The 22374-nt window shown below is 40.0% G+C and overlaps 1 protein-coding gene across 1 annotated transcript in view; it reads right to left on the reverse strand.

Moving 5' to 3' along the window:
• The window catches only part of celf6 (CUGBP Elav-like family member 6), a 336296-nt gene that overhangs the window by 23917 nt on the left and 290005 nt on the right, over positions 1 to 22374 (reverse strand). Inside the window, exons 6-10 of the mRNA XM_041225980.1 lie at positions 14136 to 14279; positions 10775 to 10922; positions 9159 to 9308; positions 7171 to 7233; positions 1581 to 1661 (exon numbers count right to left, since the gene is read on the reverse strand). Of these exons, the coding sequence (XP_041081914.1) occupies positions 1581 to 1661; positions 7171 to 7233; positions 9159 to 9308; positions 10775 to 10922; positions 14136 to 14279 (586 nt within the window). The remainder of the gene's footprint in view (positions 1 to 1580; positions 1662 to 7170; positions 7234 to 9158; positions 9309 to 10774; positions 10923 to 14135; positions 14280 to 22374) is intronic.

The raw sequence follows: 22374 nt of genomic DNA on the forward strand, positions 1-22374 counted from the left end.
GGACACACATCACTAAACCAGTAAAGTGACAGACACACATCACTAAACTAGTAAAGAAAGTGACAGACACACATCAATAAACCAGTAAAGAAAGTGACAGATGCACATCACTAAACCACTAAAGAAAGTGACAGACAAACATCACTAAACCACTAAAGAAAGTGACAGACACACATCACTAAACCAGTAAAGAAAGTGACGGATGCACATCACTAAACCAGTAAAAAAAGTAAAAGACAAACATTACTAAATCAGTAAAGAAAGTGACAGAAACACATCACTAAACCAGTAAAGAAAGTGACGGACACACTTCACTAAACCAGTAAAGAAAGTGACAGACACACATCACTAACCAGTTTTAAAATTAACAGACATAGTCTTGTATTTTATATCCAAATGCACGGAATTTTGAGTCAATGGATCATACCGTGAACATTAAAACACCCATAAGTACCGGGCCCATCTTACACGGTTCAGACCCCTTGCTCACTCTGGGACACATTTTAGTCACAGCCCACCACACAAATACTAATACTACTGGGTGTGCAGCACTTTGAATATGACTCTGAAGAACCAGTGCTCATCTGAGAAGTGTGGCATTTAAAAGGGTCATAGCGACTCAAGACTTTGAAATGATGACTACTGTACAGCACAATATTTCCACTTAACGTTTAGATACACTACTGCATGCCCATTCTTTACAAGGGGTCCTTATAATCATGTGTCAAAAATATTTGAAAAATGTGCATAACAGTCAACAGTTTATTGGATTATAGCCAAATACAAACAGAAACTTCAATATGAGACTAGAAGTATGCGATGAAGACGAAGAATGGTGCAAAATCAAAACAGTTACTGTGTTCACCGTGTAGAGTGTGGCAGACAGGCAGATGGACAGACACAATACTTTTTTGAATAAGGTCGCCAAAAAGCGTATATAATACAGTTGGTTTATCAGTGCAGTATGAATGCAAGAAATTAAATAACACAATTCCCTTAAGAAAATAAAGCTAAAAGAAACATATATGCTACATAAAACCTACAAAGTAAATAAAGTTAAGGTGACATTTGTTCAGTTAAGTAAACATGGTTGCAATAAAGTGACAGATTTTAGTGCAGTTAATCATGACATCTGTAGAATGCTGTAAGTATACAGTAGGTTTTTTTTAAATTTAATACTAAATCTATTTTTTTTAAAGTAACAAGATCTTATAAAAATGTGGTTTTATTTCACAACAAAAGTTTGTAGAGCCAGCATGGCAATGTGCACAGGCCCTTTGAAATTCAGGTCAACCAGAGGATGCTTTAGCTGATAAATTAGCATGTAGCTGTTCTGCTGGGTTCTTTTTAGTTTGAGCTGTGTATGGCAGTAGTGTCTGATTTGCACCTTGTGCTTTGATCAAAATATTCTGCAACATTTTTTGACTACATGTATCCTTGCGTACTGTCTAGCACTCTTAGTGGAAGGGGTGGCTGGTCCATGTGAGGTAGCTGTTTTGTGTCGAGCGCTCTTAATGGAAGGGGTGGCTAGTCCATGTGAGGTAGCTGTTTTGTGTCACTGTGTTTGAGCTTACATGTACCTTCTCTCTGTTGTTGGGGAATGATGGCTGCTTGCTGTGGAAATGCCTGGCTGATCGGAGCGTAGGCTGCTGGGTAGGCTGCTGTAGCAATGAGGAGAAAAAAAAAAAGCACCCTTTATTAATGTCTTGTAATTTCGAATATAGGTAACAAGCAGGTGTTTATACCAGGGTGGGTGGTTTCACGTATTTATTTCAGTGAACTCAGGCTTTATGAGACCTGATGTAGTTCTGTAGGGACAGTGCTGGATACTGTACAACATTCATTATAGTCTTTCCTATTTGTGATGATAATGCAACATTCAAATGGTTGCATTAAGATACCCTGAAGTCTCAATTCACAAATTATTTGTAGGCTGTTCATTGTAAAAAAATGTCTGCTGCACACAACTAAGTGTGTGCAAACAATCTATGTAAAAATTATCCATTAGCTTATATACAGTGCCGGCTGGTGAACTTTGAGAGGGGTGGGGTGTCGGAGAACCAACTCTTATTTTATCCCCCAACCATAACCCCCATATTTGACCTCTTCTAAATACACGTATAACATAAACATGTTGTATACTACTTAGACTCAATGTACTGTATTTAACTGTTCTTCAGTTATCCTCCTGTAATTGCTACTGTGTATTACATTACTAAAACGGAAGCCTGTGATATAAATGACCAGAGATACTAGACTACTGATTTCTGTATATTCAAATAAATAGGCCTACAGAAGTAGTAGGCTATGGAAATAACTAGCATTTGATATAAATGCAGTATGAATAACCATATTGCCCTATACTAAAGTATTACTTTAAGTGCAAAGGGAAAAAAATTGTAGGGTACCAGGTTTAATCAGACAATAGATGACGAATCTCTGAATAGATGACGAATTTTATTTTACTTTCTTTTCTGCAGGAGCATACTGTAGTTGTAGTAAAACATGTTTCACCTAATTTAAAAGTGGCTTGATTGTTTAGAATATCATACTATAGTCATGACAGCTATACACTTTCATAACTGTCACAGGCGCTGGGTTCAGCGCCCTAGAGCTCATTGAAAACTTGCATTGCTTCTACACATGAAGAGCTCAGAAATCGGTCGCGCAAACCAATGGAACCAGGCTTCCTGATCCTTCCTCCCACCCCACATACTGGTGAACCCCCGGGGTGAACAACAACACCCTAAAAAACCACCGTACACAACTCCCGACTGCGACCCCCACACGGAATGACCCATCACGTCCTAACAACAAATCCTCTCTCGAATGTATAATAGTATACATTAATATTAGATCATTATTATTACATTATTAATTTAAACTGTTGGGGCGGTGCCCTTTTGCGCCTTGGAACGCGCCACTGTATGAATATAGCCGCCACTGCTTATATATATATATATATATATATATATATACATACATACACACACACACACACACACACACACACACAAACACACTGGCTCTCAAAAGTATTCACCCCCCTTGGACTTTTCCACATTCTATTGTGTTACAACATGGAATCAAAATTGATTTAATTAGGAGTTCTTGCCACTGACCAACACAAAATAAGTCCATAATGTCAAAGTGAAAAATAAAATCTAGAAATTGTTCTAAATTAATTACAAATACAAAAGAGAAAATAATTGATTGCATAAATATTCACCCCCTTTGCTATGACACACCTAAATAAGCTCTGGTGCAACCAATTGTCTTTAGAAGTCACATAATTAGTTGAATGGAGTCCACTTGCCCGGATGCTTCTCAAAACTGGCCTTTATGGGATAGTGGCAAAAAGAAAGCCATTGTTGAAAAAAACTCACATCAAATCTAGGCTAGAGTTTGCCAGAAGGCATGTTGGAGACTCTGAGATCAAGTGAAAGAAGATTCTATGGTCTGATGAGACCAAAATAGAGCTTTTTGGCCTCAATGCTAAGCGCTATGTTTGGCGCAAGCCTAACACCGCACATCATTCTGAGAACACCATCCCTACCATGTGGCATGGTGGTGGCAGCATCATGCTATGGGGATGCTTCTCTGCATCAGGGCCTGGAAAGCTTGTGAAGATAGAGGGCAAAATGGATGCAGCAAAGTACAGAGGAAACCTGTAGGAAAACCTGTTGAAGTCTGCAGGAGACCTGGGACTTGGGAGAAGATTCATCTTCCAGCAGGACAATGACCCCAAACATACAGTCAAAGCCACACTGGAGTGGCTTAAAAACAAAACGGTCAATGTTCTGGAGTGGCCCAGTCAAAGCCTGGACCTCAATCCAATTGAGAATATGTGGAAAGAGTTGAAAATTGCTGTTCACCAAAGGTCCCATCCAACTTGATAGAGCTTGAGCAATTTTGCAAAGAAGAATGGACAAAAATTGCAGTGTCCAGATGTACAAAGCTGGTAGAGATTTATTCAAATAGATTCATGGCTGTAATTGCTGGCTAAGATGTCTCTACCAAATATTGACTCAAGGGGGTGAATACTTATGCAATCAATTGTTTTCTGTTTTATATTTGCAATTAATTTTGAACAATTTGTAGATTTTATTTATTACTTTTTTAGTGTTGATCAGTAGCAAAAACTCCTAAGTAAATCCATTTTGAGTCTATGTTTTAACTCAATAAAATGTGAAAAAGTCCAAGGGGGGTGAATACTTTTGAGAGCCACTGTAGTGAATTCCAATTTTACTTTCAAATATCTGAAATCATGTTCAATTCTCAAAGCTTTATCTCAAAAGTTTCATGACTGTATTTATTCCAGTCTGTTCTGGTGAAAACTCTGGTGACAAGTTTGGGAATTGGAACAAATATTTACTGTCCTCTTACTGGGGCCCCAGCAGGTATATATCATCCCAGCTGAGGTTCCCAGAAAACAGGAGAGGAGACAGCAAACAGCTGACTGCACAACTTCATACTAATGGGATTTTAATGGACCTGTTCTTGTCTTGGACAAGCTTAACCATCTCCTCAACCAGCACAACGTCTCCTGAACCAGTACAGCCAGCAGAAAACCAGCTTCTCTGATCAGTATGCACCAGTGTAGGTCATTGCTGAAATTCCCTTCAATATTCATTGAGCTGTTTAAGACTGCTGTTGGGTTTTTTATACAATACAGTGCTGCATTAGTTCAACTGTGGTGCTGTACTGACAACATCCTGATTGTGTAACTGGGCTGCAGCACAAAAGAGCAGACCAAGGAAAAGATCAGTGCTGAGTGTAATACAGATAAGTCATTGCTGTATACCCCAGTAAATTAGATACAGAGAAACCCAGCTACAATCACAATACTGGGTTTAGTTCTGGGGAACTGAGAATCAGCCAATTCAATAGGAAACTTCAGACTGTATCTGATAAGCAGTGAAAATAACTTGGGAATGCAATAAGGCTAAACTATAAAAGAATGTGCAAACAACAAGGAATTCATGAATATGTTACTATACACTGTAAAATAATTATTACAAAACTAACAAGATATTTTATTTTGAAATTCTAAAGCCAGCACATTCATTTCAGAGAGTACTGTGAGCAAACAAATTCAGTACTGAGTGAATACCTTAATAGCCTTTTACAATGTGCTGTTAGTGCTCCCTTTTTATTTCACTGCCTGGTTTAAAAAATGTAAAATTTGAAAATGGTGAATTAGACAAAGGCTACAATATACAGTAATACATGTATAATTTACAGTCAATGTGGACAACTCTGAGTGAACTGAATTGAAGGGAGCACTGTACATAACAACCAGTGCAGGGTACGAGATCTTAAAGAGTAAGCAGCGGGCTTCCCAAAATCTATTAATACTATATGTCACTCCAGGTGTGGCTACACCTGTTTAAATAATGTGCCTGTCATTTTTCTTTTCACTGTTAACATCATGACAGCTTTGAACACTTAGAACTTTAAAGTCTGTTTCAAAGCTCTTTTCAAAATGCCTGCTCTAGTGCACTGACAGTGTAAGGATCATTGCCCACATTGTAAAACAGGTAACACAGCAATAGGGTTATTCCATGTCAACCAAAACCCGGGAAATCCCTGCCTCAAGATTCCAATTTTGCTCATATTTTGTGTAGTGGAAGATACAGGTCAGGTATGAAACCAGGACACATATTTAAGCTCAGTGATGAAGATCTGCTGAGATGAACCACCTTTTATAAAATGCATCTTATTTTGGAATGATATGCAAAATAAGTACCACCGCTTCAGTATTTCTGTGTTACTGGGGGCCTTAAAACTGAGTGATTTTTAAGTGCACGTTCCTACTAAGGTAGAAGAGATATCACTTTCAAATTGCTTAGGTGTGCTCATAATTTAATTGACTTTCAGTATGCAGCTTTGCTACTATCTACCTATTTTGCTTTCTGATTTAATGACTCCAGATAAAGGCTTCAGGATGAAAGTATCAAAAATGGCTTCATCTTTGAAGGATGGAAACCCTTCTAGGACACGAGTTAACAACCTGACCTTTTGCGGGCTTACAGATGAGGATTTGAAGGATTTGTGCTAAAACAGATTGCCAAGTCAATTATTTCATCACAAGTTCTTCAAATGCTCATCTATGCTTATTTCAAAACCTTGCAAGAATTCATTTTTAAAGACGACAACAAACACGAAATAAGAGGTCAACAGTCCCTCTCTAGCACTATGACAAACCACTTGCATATAAAGATTTGTGGCAAAGTGGTTTGCAGTGTGCAGATGTAGAGGTGATGTGATTATGAAACAGAAGATAGACAACAAAGTTCACGATCCAAAGAGAAATGTTTATTTTTATATCCCCATCTGGCGACTGCAAAGAATAATCCCATGCAATGCACAGCAATGTGTATTGCACTGTTTCAAAACAACGGGTTTCAGTCCTGGAAGAATAAACACAGTATAACACACACACAATCTCACATCCGGAATAAGTGCTAAAGTACAAGTGGTGAAATACAATTTATTTTACACAGTCCTTTCACAGGTCAGGATGGAGATTTATAACCAAGATTCATTCTTTTTTATATATTGTACAATATAACGCAAACCAACCTACATGTTTGTTGTTCATGTTTGTACATTTATTAATCAAATCAATTATTTTACCACAAGTACTTTAAATCCTCATCTATAAGAACGCCAAAGGTCAGTTTCTTAACTCATGTCCCACAATTCAGCCCTTCAAAGATGGGTCCATTTTCGATACTTTCATCCTTTTTGTGGGCTCATTAAATCAGACAGTAAAGTAGGCAGACAGTAGCAGAGATGCATACAGAAGTCAGTTAAATTATGAGCACACCTAAGCAATCTGAAAGTGATATCTCTTCTACTTTATTAGGAAAGGAATTTGACAATTGGACCATTTTTCAATATTAAGGCCCCCAGAAGATTTTTCGGAACCCCGCTACTTACTCTTTAAAGCCAAGCAAGTCAATAAAATATGCTTGAGGATCTGTGTACTAGCAAATTAAAAACCTGCAAAGCTGGAGATATTAAAGACAGCACATTGAATAGAAGGGTGAGTAAGGGGCCTGCACATTAAATACAAGGGGCAAGTAAGGGGCCAGTCAAGGCAGGGGTTTCAGACAGGGTGTCAGGGGAGGATGGAGGAAGGAGGAAAGAGGAAAGCAAAGCGACCTGCGTAGTGCTGAACGCCTGCATAAGCCTGCTGCAGGGGGTCCGTCACAGTGGGACTTTGTGCTATGGAAAGAAAACAAGAGAGAGAAAACAGGAGAGCAGTGTGAGAGACCAGGCAGTGACACATAGAGGAGTAGAGCTTGGGGTCCTACCCTGGTCAGGCAGTGACACATAGAGGAGCAGAGCTCAGGCCCTACCCTGGCCAGGCAGACACATAGAGGAGCAGAGCTCGGGGTCCTACCCTGGTCAGGCAGATACATAGAGGAGCAGAGCTTGGGCCCTTCCCAGGCCACGCAGTGACACACAGAGGAGCAGAGCTTGGGTCCTACCCTGGCCAGGCAGACACATAGAGGAGCAGAGCTTGGGATCCTACCCTGGCCTGGCTCTTCACAAATAGAACAGTGGAGGAGCTGAATAAAGAGACATGTCATTGCGTGACCCATCACACAACAGATAACGCCCATCCACTTCTGATTCATAACAAACTCGGGCTTAGGGTTGTTCCAGACAAAAACTAAATGTGTGTTTTCAGCCTGAATGGATTAAGGGGTGAGAAGTTATATAGATGTCACCTAACACAAGTTTGTAGCACAAATAGTACTTGAGTAAACATTTGATGAAAAGTCATGCGGTTGCCCATTGACCACATTTTGACCCATCGACCTGATCAGGCTTAACAAATGATTTTTGTTTTGTTTTGTCTGTAACACCCTGAGTTTGGTGTAAATCAGAGGTGATAGGGTTTGTGGGAGATTTGTCATGGAATAACCCAAACCCTAGATAGAGCTAGGTTTGGAACAAATAGGTTAAATACTGACTGGTACTGATATAGTATGTGAATTATCAATGGCTGTGAAATTAAAGTGGCACTTTTCTATTTGACCCTGTTTTGTATCATATTGTTAGTAAGATCAGACTCTTTCAATTAAATGGCTTTGGAATGCTACCAGTGTTATTTTCCTTTCACAAACAAAATAGCCCAATGTCATTTTAATAAACAAGATTTATTTATAATATACTTACTACTAGGACCTATTTACAAACCATTAGCAGACTTTATTGAAATACTGTTGTTTAAAGCTTGGTTGGATAAATAACACAAGGTTTAAACTAGATTCAGAGGAGGGGCTAAACTGAAATAATGACCTCTATGTGATAGCAACTGAGTTGAGTCCTACAAAGACATTACCTGTGAATGGAAAGTCATCAGTCATGTTAATGTTTAAGACCACACACTTGTGAATCAGATTATGACTTAAAAAAAGATGAAACAATACATAAAACAAAGGCTCTGTAAATCAGGACACACAATATTTATATTAACAAGATACTCTGATCTTTATTAAGAAATGATGTGCCGTCACTTTAGTCCTGTTACCTGACTTGCACCCAGCTACATACAGTTTAGACAGAAACACCTGTTACAGCAGCCATGTATTTTCAGCTTTTATTATATCAGGCACTACATTACAGTGAAGAAAGTTATCAGTTTCTATGCCTTATTTGCAGGAAATATGTTCCACTTGCACTTCCTAGGACAGCTCAGCAGTGTCTTCTGGACCAAAGCATGTTATTGGCTAAAAGCAGTAACTGGGGGTATAGCTGGTTGGTTAATGACAGAAAATAAGTTGTTGAAGGGTGGGGTAGTTTTGCCCTCCAAGTGACCAAGGAAGTACAACACGGTGTGAAAACATTGCTTTCTTTACCCAATATTTAGTACCACATGTTTTCTAATAAAATGTTTACTATAGCATTCTTTTGAGACCTATATAACAGCCAACACCAGATAAGAATTATACAATTATTTTGTTAGCTACAATCACTGGTTTGTTTACTTTCTCACTTTTGGCAATAGCATGGCTCCCCCTCCCACCGCAAACCCTTTGTTTGTCCCCAGCTGGTCTCACCTAGGATTGGGTAGATCTGATTGGTAGCTGCCCTGTCCCCCCCCCCCAAACACCACTCGCTGGGCCCCCAGCCGCGCCCACCTGGGTAGGGGTGGATCCCATTGGTGTAGATCGGCTCGGAGGCTGGCTGCCCGTTGCTCTGGGGTGGGAGAGCACTGAACCCATTCACCCCGATGGCCGTCGCTATGCTGGGCACAGCAGTGGCACTGATCCCTGGAGGGGTGCTGGTGCCTGAAACACAAAGACAGAGAGGAAGAGGGAGTGGGAGAGACAGAGAGGGAGAGAGATAGGGAGAAGCAGAGATAGAAACAGACAGAGAGAGAGTGAGAAAGGCAGGCAGAGAAAGAGACAGGGAGAGGGAGGGAGAGGTAGATGGGGAAACAGGGAGTGGGAGAAGGAGGAGGGAGAGAGAGAGGCATAGACAGAGACAGAGAGAGAGTGGGAGGCAGACAGCAACAGAGTGTGAGGGAGAGAACCATGACATACAGATTCCACTTCTGATATTTTTTAATACCCTTATAGAAATGGCCCGTAGTAAAAGCATAGCAAAGTGTAACAAAGCATAGTATAAAACAATGGTAACCTATAGTAAATGCATAACCATGGAATAAGCATGGAAGGAAACTGCAAAATAAAATTCTAAATACTCCTGCTAGTGAAATCAATAAAACAGAATCTGTAGAAACAATCCATAGATTAGCCTGTTAGATTAGATGTTAGATTATCCTGTTAGATTAGATGTTTGATTAGTTTATTAGATTAGCCTGTTAGATTAGATGTTTGATTAGTTTATTAGATTAGCCTGTTAGATTAGATGTTAGATTATTTTGTTAGATTAGCCAGATAGATTAGATGTTAGATTGGATGTTAGATTAGATGTTACTTTACCCTTTTTTGAATGATATGAACAGAGATGGTATCAATGGAATAGACTCCAGTAAATGCTACTGAATATATCACATACTCATTTTAGTACTAATGCAATTAGACCTTGTGGACTTCAACACTGGCAGCACAAGTTTATCTATAATTATATTTGACATTTTTACATGTCCTAAAAAGTCAAATGTGAGGGGTGTATTAATAAAGATATGAAGAAAACTGTGTATGATGTTTGCAATCAGTCTGAAGCCTTCTTATATTAATTACTCAAATTCTAATGCATGGGGCTGGTTTCAGAATTCTTTGCTAAGGTGTTTTCCCCTTCTATTTTTTTCACTTCTGGTTGCCTGCTATAGGTGTCTGTAACACAGGCTAGATCAGCTACAGTGTCTTTATAGAAGCGAGAGTCACTGCAATCCAGTGATCTGCCACTTCAGAGCAATACTCCTTTTGTTTTGAAGGTAAACCATAGCAGTGCGCCAGATGGGGCTGGCGCTTAGTGATCTGGTCTACATTGCGTTTGTCTATGGCAGACGACTGGAACTGAAGAGAAGCTCTTGAACTCAAAGTCAAAGCACATGGAAAATAAAACACAATATTTGAGCAATGGCAATAAGAACCAAGCAAAACGATTGCAAGTATTGTACAAAGGCAAGGGACAGTGAAAGCTAACCATGTAAATTACTTTGTATACAGTAGTGTTTAATACAAGGCATTGTGTGCTACAGTATACAGTAGAATGTAATGGGGCAGGGTTGGATTTCAGAGTTTTGTTGTTACAGTTTTTAACATGGGATTTGAGTGAGGGGACGCACCTGAGGAGGGTGTCATGGGGGCTCCCACTAAGCCGTTGATGTTGAAAGCTGCCATTTGCTGCATTTGTGCAGCAGTGATCGCGGCCATGGGGCTCAGGTAGGACCCCTGTGCTGCAGCCATCAGCGCTGCCTGTTGCTGCATTAGCTGCTGAAGATGAGGACATAGAAAAACAGAGAAACAGAGGTGTGGGGGGGGGGGGGGGGGGTGTTGGGTTCAGTCAGTGGAGTGCAATATCCTTATATACCAGTGGTAGCCAATACATCAAACACTGCAATCCATTTTGGTGGATCTCAATAGGATCCGCGATCCACCAGTAATCTATGGCCAACAATTATAAGTGGGATTTAATATGATAGTGTGCAATAAGTAAGATAGCAATAATAAAACAAAACAGCCACAACAACAAAAGCGTAACAAACGCGCAATCAAAGCATTTTTATTTAAGCATAGGTAGTTATAAAACAAAAACTTAAAAAACTTCCTTCTGAGTCTTGAAACCTGGTGTAGGCAGGGATCTACACTAACTTTTTTTTAGGCACATGTGCGCCTAAGTTAAACAATTTAGACGTGCACTGAAAAATTTAGGAGCACACATAGAAAAATCTTGCTCAAATGTACTGTTGAAAATCTACAAATCTTTTTTTTACTTCCTTTCTTACATAACAGTTGTGCAGTTCAAAAAAATTTACATGAACAAAATTATAAATGGACAATTTTTTGTTCAAACTTAAATGATTTTTGACTGCCTGGTAACATCTTCCTCAGAATGTGCTGCTTGCCTGTTTCTGGTAGCAAGACGGTCTGGCTGGTTTCTTTATGTATGCATCTCTGCACATTGTGCGTCATTTTGAAGCACTGTGTTTTAACATATTTTCACGTTTGAACTTCTGGCTCCTTGTTAAAAATGTAGTCTTGACTGCCATCAGTTCCCCTGCATCCTGACCAAATGTGTAAAACATGGATTTTTTTAACATTGTCAAACTTAACCTAGGGAAAATCTTGATGTGGTTTAATGTTTGATTAACAGTGGGCAATGGACACCAATAAACTACTTTCTCAAAGTACATTACATTTGCGCTATGAGAGATTAGATCAGACTATGAGGGCTTTTTTTTTTTTTTTTGTTTGTTTTATACTTTCAAATGAAAATAAATCACAACCTTTAGGAATTTCTAGACTCACATGTGTGCCTAAATTAAAATGTACATTCACACATTTTTTTATTCTCATATGCAGAAACTGTCAGGATATTTTTATCTGTGCTACTAGACGACACAGAAGGCTCTCCCCTTCAGCCATAACAAAAACTGTTGTATACTTCTATGTTCGTGCTTGTTCTGATTTGTCCCAAGATCCAGCAAAAATCTTTTATGATCCATCTGTGGATCACAATCCACGTAGTGACCACCACTGTTATACACACTAAAAAAACATTTAATGTGATAATTCAGCAGATTGTTAACCTGTATGTCATTTTGGTATCGCTTCAGATTACAGGCCATAAACAGACATGTATTTACATTGTTAGTAAGTTCCCGATGGTTCCTGTTCTTACACTGTGTACGAATGGTACCTGATGTAATAACACAAAAAAACCATGGTACAAGTCATTTCCATGTAATTATAACTTATTAAACCTGCAGTTACCATGTGAGAGCAGGAAATGGGTATTACCCAGTTATTACCATGTTATTACTTGGGTATGTATTCCCTGTGATTCCCTCTATTCATGGCTCAATGTTATCATTATTCTATTCTGCTGTTACCTAGTTTAAAAGTGTCCTTATATTGCAGTTGAGCATGATTTGTGATATTTAAAACATCTTTAAGTACTTTGCATTATGTATGGTTGTGTTTTGGTTGTGTTGATACCTTCATCAATGATGAAATGCAGTGAAAAGGCCAGTCAATTGTATGTGATACCTTCATCAATGACGAAATGCAATGAAAAGGCCAGTCAAGTGTGTGTAATATGGTGGAAAAGTGCACACCCCTATGTGTATTTTGTGTTGTGTGTTAATGTTGGTGTATAGTCATTGGTACACAGGATATAAACGGGTCTGTGTAACACGAGTGTTTAAAATGTATATTTGTATTTAGGCACGAGGATTACACAGCCCTTCACGTGCAAGTAAAACGTAATACTATGTGAGCATGGGGAATTGCACTTTATTAATTCACGTGCAGTTGTACTGCGACTCCAATTGAATGATTGATTAGCAATCGAGTCTCGGTACAGCTGCATAAAAGCTACATGTTTTCACCCACTCGGGGTTGTGTTTTCGATGCGTGGAGAACGAAATAAATAATAAAATAATAATGTAAACTTAAAATAACTGCTCTCCGTGTTTTGTGTAGTGTTAGTCTGTTTTGTTTGTCTTTTTGTTTTGGCAACAAGTGCCGTGTCCTGTGTTTTTTTTGTTTGTTACAACCTTTTTATTTTCTGCTCTGTTAATTAAATGCTAAGTGAAACTGTTCACTCAGCTCCACCAAACTCCACCTCTCTCTGTCGTTTATTTCCTGTTTCTGGTCTGACGTCACCCACTGCAGCCGTCTTTGTGACAGATACCTTTATCAATAATGAAATGCAGTTAAAAGGCCAGTCAAGTGTATGTGATACCTTCATCAATAATGAAATGCAGTGAAAAGGCCAGTCAATTGTATGTGATACCTTCATCAATGTTGAAATGCAGTGAAAAGACCAGTCAAGAGTCCCATAATGTGTCCTAATGAGGGGCTGGCCTTTTGCAAGCTGCTCCAATTTGTTGTTTTGGTCAGTTTTCAATTTTAGCTTCTTATAGTTCTTTGTTCTAAATCAATGTTGATACATTTGGGAATGCAGATAGTGGTCACAACGGTGGCCTAACAGTCAAGATGTCTGCAGATTGCTGACAACAAGAGCAAGTAAGGTCTAGATTCAGGTTTACTAATAAGACATGCCTCTACTGTTGTGTACGACTAAACATGTCTGTGTACGCTCCCAAGATAGCTGGTGGACACTTGATGTAACAAAAATGCTTATAATAATATAAACCAGTGCATGCACATACAGAGGGTCCTTCTAACTGCTTAATAATAACACCTGAACGGTTAGAAATATCTGTATATAATTGACAGTTTATAGAGTTACAGCCACATACAGTCAGAAACATCTATAACTGTCTAGAAGTCTATGATGCTTGTGTGGTGAAGACTGATGCAACATCAAGGCAGTTATCATGTTCGCCGTGCAGACTGTGACACACACACACAGATTTTTTTGCATAAGCATCTTAAAAATGCACACTTATAGTGCTCAATAAGTGGCCTCTACTAACTGAGCAACATAAACCAACATCCTAGCACACAAACCTGACGTACCGCCTGAGTGTAAGCTCCGTAGGCCCCGAACTGGATGGTCATGGGGCTGAAGATTCCCAGCTGCCCGGCCATCTGGTGCATCCTCCTCAGTGTGCGCTCCTTATCGCTGTCCGCAAACTTTACCACCAGGCTCGACGAGGCCCCCTTCAACACAGCACCACAAGACAGAGCTATGTATATATATACAGAACCGCTCAACTGCATCCTTCATTCCACAGTTACAGTGCAGGACTGACAAAGTGAGCTACCAGCCTTGACATTCATCATTGTAGAAACGTGTTTGGGCTAAATTGACAGGCAGACGTCTATGCATGTGAGACATGAGAAGAAGTGAACCGACCAAGGCTGAAAAGAGTGTCCCAGTGGTCTGCCTAAGATTTGTTGAGCATTGCTGTATCGTCACCAGTACATAGCAACAAACCTGAAAAGACACCTTAAAATGTTAACAGATACTGTACTTATTGTTCTTTCATATTCCATATTGCATATGTATTTTTGTCGGTTGCTTATTAATAGAATAATTGACTTAGGGTGTTGCTTGGTATCATGGAGAAGCAGTGAAAAAGGTGTGGAAGATTGTGATTAAAAAGGTGTGGAAGATTGTGATAAAAAAAGTGTGGAAGATTGTGATAAAAAAGTGTGGAAGATTGTGATTAAAAAAGTGTGGAAGATTGTGATTTAAAAAAGTGTGGAAGATTGTGATGGGATAAGTGCTACATTGGTTATGTGTAAGAATGTAAGGCGAGATGTAGCCTGACAGGCTACTCCACTATAATATGCTCTGGGGAATGATGCTGTCATTTTCTGCTGTTTGTGTTGCTTAGGTATTTTTGATTGCTGTACAGTGGTTTTATTTTAAAGTGAAACCTCATTTATAGAATATTATGAATACACCTTGCATAGCAATGGATTGGTCCTGCGTCAGTTTGCTACCGCTTCCTTCTGGCTGTTCTAAGATTGTGATTGGTTTCAAGCCGCTTCTCTCCTGGCTGCTCAGAGGGGGTGGGACAGCGCCCCTCAGACTCAAATCAGCGGGAGTGTAACAGGCTATAATTTGAAAGGGAATGTCTGCTCCTTCTCAGGAAGCGATGCGCTGCACAGTCCCACGTCTGTCAAGCTGGATGACAAGTGCTTCGGACACAAAACTCAGCCTGCCTCCCCCTCCACTGTGCGCTTGGCATTTAGATCACATTCAATTTCCTTTTTTCAATAATAGCCCACAAGTTGTGGCAGCCAAAGGCAAACTGTATTCAGCACAGCAAGCAAGCTCTTCCTAACCTTTCCATTTCCCAGCCAAGGCGGGACCCTACTGGGAGATGTAGTTGAACATAGAGATTGGTAATTTTGCATTACAGGGCATATATTAAATATGACAAGCCTCACATATTGTCACAGCCGATCATTGTCTCACAGGTAGATTCCCTCTAATGGAAACAGGTGAAACCCACTTTAAACAGTCCAAATGCAGTCCAAAACACACTGAAAACACCTTTTTTTTCTGCCCTTGGTGTTGCAGCCAATGGTCTAACAGGCATGATTGCTGCAGGACCTTAATGCTAAAGTTATTAAATGTGTTTGTCTGTAAGTAAAGGGGTCGTAGCTACCCATTATTTATCATAAATCTTATCAGCTCTGCACTTTCATCCATTGTATAAATCTTACCAGTTATGTACTTTCATCCACTATGTAAATCATATTAGTTAGTCTGTGCAGCCAACACAGACCCCTCTCTCATACAGCTGAACTGTACACTTGACACCCTATGTGGCACGCCAGCACTGCCTAGACAGAAACACACTTCCGCTCATAGACTCACGCAGGGTGACACACACAAACAGCTGGGAAGACAGGACAGCACACACACACCTGTACAACAACACACAGAAATGCGCTATTTACAACAGAAGTAATAGTCCTGGACTCCTGGTAAGTTCAATGTAGCACAAAGAGTCCCACTGGACAGTACTGTGAGACCCAATGCTACACTATTCTAGTGAAAAAAATTAAGCTGACAAATGTTTTTTGATTCAAAAACACTTTTGTGGAAGGGTGGTGGGCAATTCACTGACAAGGAGACAACTTTTAGTTGTAACGCCGCTCAGGTGCACTGATTTATTTCAGCCTGCAGAGGGCACGATTGTCCGTGGCTTGAGTACTGGCAAAACTAATATTTTCTTTCTTTTTTTCTTTAATGAATTATTTCTTTTTTTTGTTCGTTCTTCTCCAGCCGTGCTCGTTCCGGCAGCAGAGCTTCCGCCAGCTGGCTGGCTCATTTCATCTCCGAGGAGGGCAGACCCGAGGGAACCCCAGAGCGTCATTTTATCAGTGAGGCAACCCCCCAAAGCCCGCCTCTCAGCCACTCAAAAAGGGGGAAAACCCACACACCCTCTTTCCCACCTCTCGATGTCAATGCCGTGACTGACAGACGGATATCTCAGGGCTGCTGCCCTCTTCCCGCAGCACTATGAATGCGCCCAGAGAGTAAGCGCAGGTCTCCCCTGTTACAACTTTCTATACAAAAAAGGTATACCTCCAATACAATCATACAAGCACAGGATTTAAACTGACTCTGGGGCAGGCCTCAGTACAGCTCAGTGCATGTGTGTTTGTATCAGAAAGCATGGATATCCATGGAGTCAATTCGAAAGAAATGAAAATATTGACAAAACTTTACAACGTTGGATATTTATACCTTTTAAACAATTGTTGACTCCCATTTGTCTTACTTATGTCCAATTATAGGGATTTCCAATCGTAAATGAACATGCTTTTGCAACATTAATTTGTTAAGTGTGTTCATATAATTATGTTTTCGCTTATGAGTTGTACCGAATGCATTTCTAGGATTGAGATGTACATGTTTTGTTTTGCATAAACGTTTTCATACTATTGTATTTGATAACATTAATTTAAAAATCCAATTGATGGATTAATAGGTTCTGTACCAAATTTAAAGATATTAATAGGTTTCAATATTAACTAAATCAAATTATTAATCAAATTGATTAATTTTGCTACAAATTGATTTATTTTCAAAAGGTTTTCTTTAGGTTGTGCAGCAGCAGCACTCTGCATTTTTGTCTATTTTCTGCAATTTTGTCTTCTTTAATTTGAGAGAGGTTTACTTCACAATAAATCCTAGCACTGGCACTGGTCTCAGTGAATTTATTTTCTTAGTTATTTCTTTCCATGTTTCATTTCTTAATGTTTTTTGGCCCTGCAAAATGTTAGTGTCGCATTTCACTAGCTAAAAGGTCAATTTCGTATTTTTGGAAATTTGTTTTCCTTTTCTTTTTGGCCGGTACCATACTTGCATCAGGGTCAGAGTCTGCAGAAGCCATAGCTCGATCCTATTATATTTGCCTGTTACTTCTTTCTGTTTATTATACCACTAATTTATCTGTGCCAGATGGAAGTTCTAAATCTTGGCTTTCACCATTGCAAATCTATTTATAATGAGATGCAAATTCTAATCTCTCCTCTATAGTGAGCAGTGATTTATGCTGTTTGTAAACTTACGGTGATATTACGGTAGTTGTTCATGAAAAAGAGTTGTTTAGTACATCACATGCAAAAATTCTATGGAGGAGGCTATGAATTTGCAATATTTACAAACATGTAAGTAATATTAGTACACAGAGCCCTACACATGTAGGCAGTGTGGAGTACTAGTTAGGGCACTACAATGTTCACTGGAGGGTCCAGGGATCAACACCAGGGCATTGCTGCTGTGTACCACAATTTACTAGAATCTGCAGGTCAAATAATTAACAGTAACTTGTTTTATTTATTAGAATCTGTAGGTCAAATAGCTAACAGTACCTCATTTTATTTACTAGAATCTGTAGATAAAATAACTAATATAACTTGTTTTATTTACTAGAATCTGTAGGTAAAATAACTAACAGTAACTTGTTTTGGGAAAAAAAGCATCAGCCACAGAAATTATTATTATTATTATTATTATTATTATTATTATAAATAGGCGAGAGCACTGTAGTGCTGACGAGAAACCCACATTCCAATTGGGATGAAAATGATGCACTTAATAAAACAAAGTGATAATACTGAAAAAACCTACCCAACCGACCTTTAAATACCTTTACTGATCAAACTGTGCTAAAATCAAATTTCAGCTGTTTGACACAATGTTACAAGATTCATCATAGTTGTAATTAAACATAGTTACTAAAATTATAACTAAACATAGTTACAATGTATATTTTTCTGTAGGTTCTTTCTGGCTTTAACAAAGTTGTGAGGTTATGTTATAACAATGAGTCTTGATGAATCTTGTAAAATTGTGTTAAACAGTTGAATTGAGTTCAAATTCTGGTGCCTATTTATAGTGCTTTTTAATTGTTTCTACATTATACTCGCTGACCCCAAGAACATTTATCTGTATTTTAGTTAGTTTGTTATTCATATATTTGTATATATACTAATGCACAAAAGAAACGCAACACTCCGGTCTAATGGATTTAATCAAATATTTTAAACAGAGATATCAAACAAAATCACAGAAAATGTGAACAAAAATACAAATAAAAAAATCATGATAAGTTCTCAGTATGATACATAACACACTGACAAAATTAAAACATTACAAAGTTAGTATCGGTTATGACCTCCCTCAGTATTAACACAATCTTGGGAGCAATGACGCATAGACCTGATCAGCCTCTGGATAGACTGCTGTGGGATGTTCCACCACTCTTCCTGTGCAGAGGCAGCCAGTTGGCGAAGGTTGGCTGGTCGCGGTGGTCCACTGTGGATGGCACTGGCGATTTGGTCTCACAGATGTTCTATTGGACTCAGGTCAGGAGAAAATGCTGGCCACAGCAGACCTTGACATTGTTTTCTTGAAGTCGTGCAATTGCAATCCTAGCACTGTGTGTGCTCTTGCTTGAAAATCAACACTTCCGAATTGGCTTACAGGAAAGGAAAAACTATTGCCTCAAGGACTTTGTCAATGTATTGCTGAGCAGTAAGGTTGCCCTCAATCTGCACCAAAGGCGTTCTTGTGTTAAAGGAGATTCCTCCCCATATCATCACACTTCCACTGCCCCAGCGGTTGGCTTGAACAATGCAATAGTCAGCATAATGCTCACCATGACGTCTCCAAACACGTTGTGTGCTGCCAGGCCTGTCAAGGGCAAAACGGCATTCATTGGTGAATAAAACACTCCACCACTCTGCCACCACCTTGGATGTTCTTTAGCCCACAGAAAATAGCTATTTCGTCTCTCGGCTGTCAACACGTTAACCCTGCATGCAAATCGTGAGCATGCAAAATGCAAATTTCTGCTGATGCGCAGGTTATTTCTTCCTGGAATTTCTCGTGCTGTAGCCATTGCAGACTGAAAATGATTACACAGATGGATCAGTCAGATATCCTAGGCCTGTGGTGACCCTCTGCCTTCCAGGACATGGCCTCTCCCTCACAGAGACGGTTTCCTGGTTTCTCTGGACTAGTCTGCTGATTGTTGAAGCAGAACATCTAATTCTCTGGGCAACTTCTCTCACAGACAGGCCGCCTTCAATCATGCCGATAGCAAACAGATGATATTCATTACTCAAGCGGGGCGCGGTCGTATCTTTCATTGTTCTTGCATTAATTTAAATCATCTTGTGGCAGGAAATGGTGCTGCGGTGACGTCAGACCAGAAGGCGGAAGAATAACAAACCAGGCAGGTACTGCAGTTCACAGGCATGGTGTGCACTGTTTATTTTAGATACACAAAAATAAATAAAATATTTAAACAAAAATAAATACTACTCACAGCGCACAAAAATAAAAGGTTGATCCAAAAATAATCACAAACACAAAAATACAAATACGATCCAGATCAGCTAGGCAATCACCTTCACTGATCCTAAATCATTTTAAATTAATTTTCTCTTCCTCACTCGCTCTCTCGCTCTCTTCCATACAGCCACTCCCAGAGCAGGGAGAGCTGCAGGCTTAAATACTGTGACCGAGGGGTTTAACTAGTTTGCAATTATTCTATTACCCCTCGGCCACAATCTGCATGAGTTCATTAATTTGTATGACTGCCGACTAGTTTAACAACACACTAGCTGACAGACACACTTGAACACAAGGTTTTTTAATGTGGATGGGGCTTCCCATCCACACTGCAAAATAATACAAAAACAACAACAAAAACACATGGCGCTTCGCCATCATATATATTCAAATATAATAAATAAATCATAAAACAAGCAAATACAAAATAATACAGGGGCAAAGGGGGAGACCCCGTTCTAAAAATAAACAACTAATTGTACAGAGCTGCTTGCCCTGTTATATATCCCCCCTGAGTATCACGGGAAAGGATGGGAGGGACCTTGTATTATTAATGTAAATGTAGGCAAGATGAGAACCCATACTTCAGTGGACTCTGGGTGTGAGCAAACTATAATTCAGCCTGCTCTCTTGGAGGGTGTGTCTTGGAGGTCACAGGGTGCTGCGGCTATCTCCTGTGTCCATGGAGAAACCAAGATAAACCCGACCACTAAAAGTCAAATGTGCCGCTTAGCCGTGGCCATCTCTGGGAAGTTGCCATACCCTGTTATAGTCGGTCAGAACTGATTTTACAATGGCGAGCTGAAGGCCGTTCCAACCAAAACACTGACCACAAAGGGAGTGGTTGCGACGGGAGACACAATTTGGCAGGTCTTCACGTGGCACACTACTTTGTTTCCCACCAGCCCCGATTGCCAATGAGTAGCACCGGCACGAGTTTGCCCGGCCCCGCTTGTCCCACTCCCCCTGGTTTGTACCCCTTTCGAACATGTGGCAATGGATATAGTGGGTCCAGTGTTGCCTTTTGACTACAGATATACGCATATCCTAGTGATGGTGGACTATACAACGTGATATCCGGAGGCGGTGCCTCTGCGATCCACTAGTGCCAGTGCCATAGCCAAATAATTAGTGGAGGTTATTGCGAGAGTAAGGATTCCCAAGGAGATTCTGACAGATCAGGGAACTAGTTTCATGTCCGGCACTCTGAAGGAGGTACATAAAATCTTGAAAATTCACTCCATTCAAACCTCTTTGTACCATCCGTACACATACAGTTTGATGGAGCGCTTCAATCAGACCCTGAAGCAGATGCTGAGGCCCTTTGTCAATCAAAAGCAGAAACAATCGGCTAAACTCCTCCCTTTCCTCATGTTCGCAGTGAGAGAGGTGCTGCAGAGCTCGACAGGGTTCTCTCCATTTGAGCTTCTATTTGGCAAACAACGCGGGGGCATTCTCAATCTGGTGCGAGAGGGTTGGGAGGGACAAAATAGTTCAAAAAATGTAGTCAAATATGTATTACTCAAGAGACCGCTTGGAATTAATTGGTCGATTGGCACAAGAGAAATTGAGCAATGCCCAGCAGCAGTACAATAAAAATGCATGAACTCTGACCTTTCGGTCTGGCGACAAAGTACTGTTGCTCCTTCCCTCCTCAGATTCTAAGTTGTTTGCCAAGTGGCAGGGCCCCTACGAGGTGGTCCGGGTGGTAGAGAGGGTCAATTATGAAATCAGACAGGCCGATCACTGAAAACCAGTCCAAATTTATCATGTAAATTTGTTGAAGACATAGAGAGAAAGAGAGGCCCTGTTTGTCACTAGTGAGAGGTCTGGGGAGGATTTTGGTCCTGAGGCAGGGTCATCTGAGCAAACAACAGAGATTTCGATGGGGGAACAACTACTTTCCCATCAGAAAAAGGAGCTGAGGTGCCTAATGAGGAGTTTAGTCATGTTTTTTTGAAGGTGCCCGGTAGAACTAATATCATTGAACATGCTATTATTACTCTGCCAGGTGTTCGAGTGAGACAAAGGCCATACCGGATACCAGAGAGTAGGCGGAGTGTGGTGCGCCGGGAGATAGAGAATATGCTTGAACTTGGAGTCGTTCAACCGTCCCAGAGCGAATGGTGCAGTACGGTGGTCTTTTATGGCCAAGACTGGTCAAAGTGTGCATGTTACAATAATATCCCAAGCACTCCACAAATCTGGCCTGTATGGTAGGGTGGCAAGAAGGAAGCCATTTCTCCAGAAAGCCCACCTTCTATCCCATTTGAAGTATGCAAAAAAACATTCAGGAGATTATTTAGCCTTATGGCGTAAAGTTTTGTGGTCTGACGAAACTAAAATGGAACTTTTTGGCCTAAATGAAAAGTGTTATGTTTGGTGCAAACCCAACACAGTGCATCACCCAAAATACACCATCCCTACTGT

Source organism: Polyodon spathula, chromosome 24 (genome assembly GCF_017654505.1).
Source record: "Polyodon spathula isolate WHYD16114869_AA chromosome 24, ASM1765450v1, whole genome shotgun sequence".
NCBI lineage: Eukaryota > Metazoa > Chordata > Actinopteri > Acipenseriformes > Polyodontidae > Polyodon > Polyodon spathula.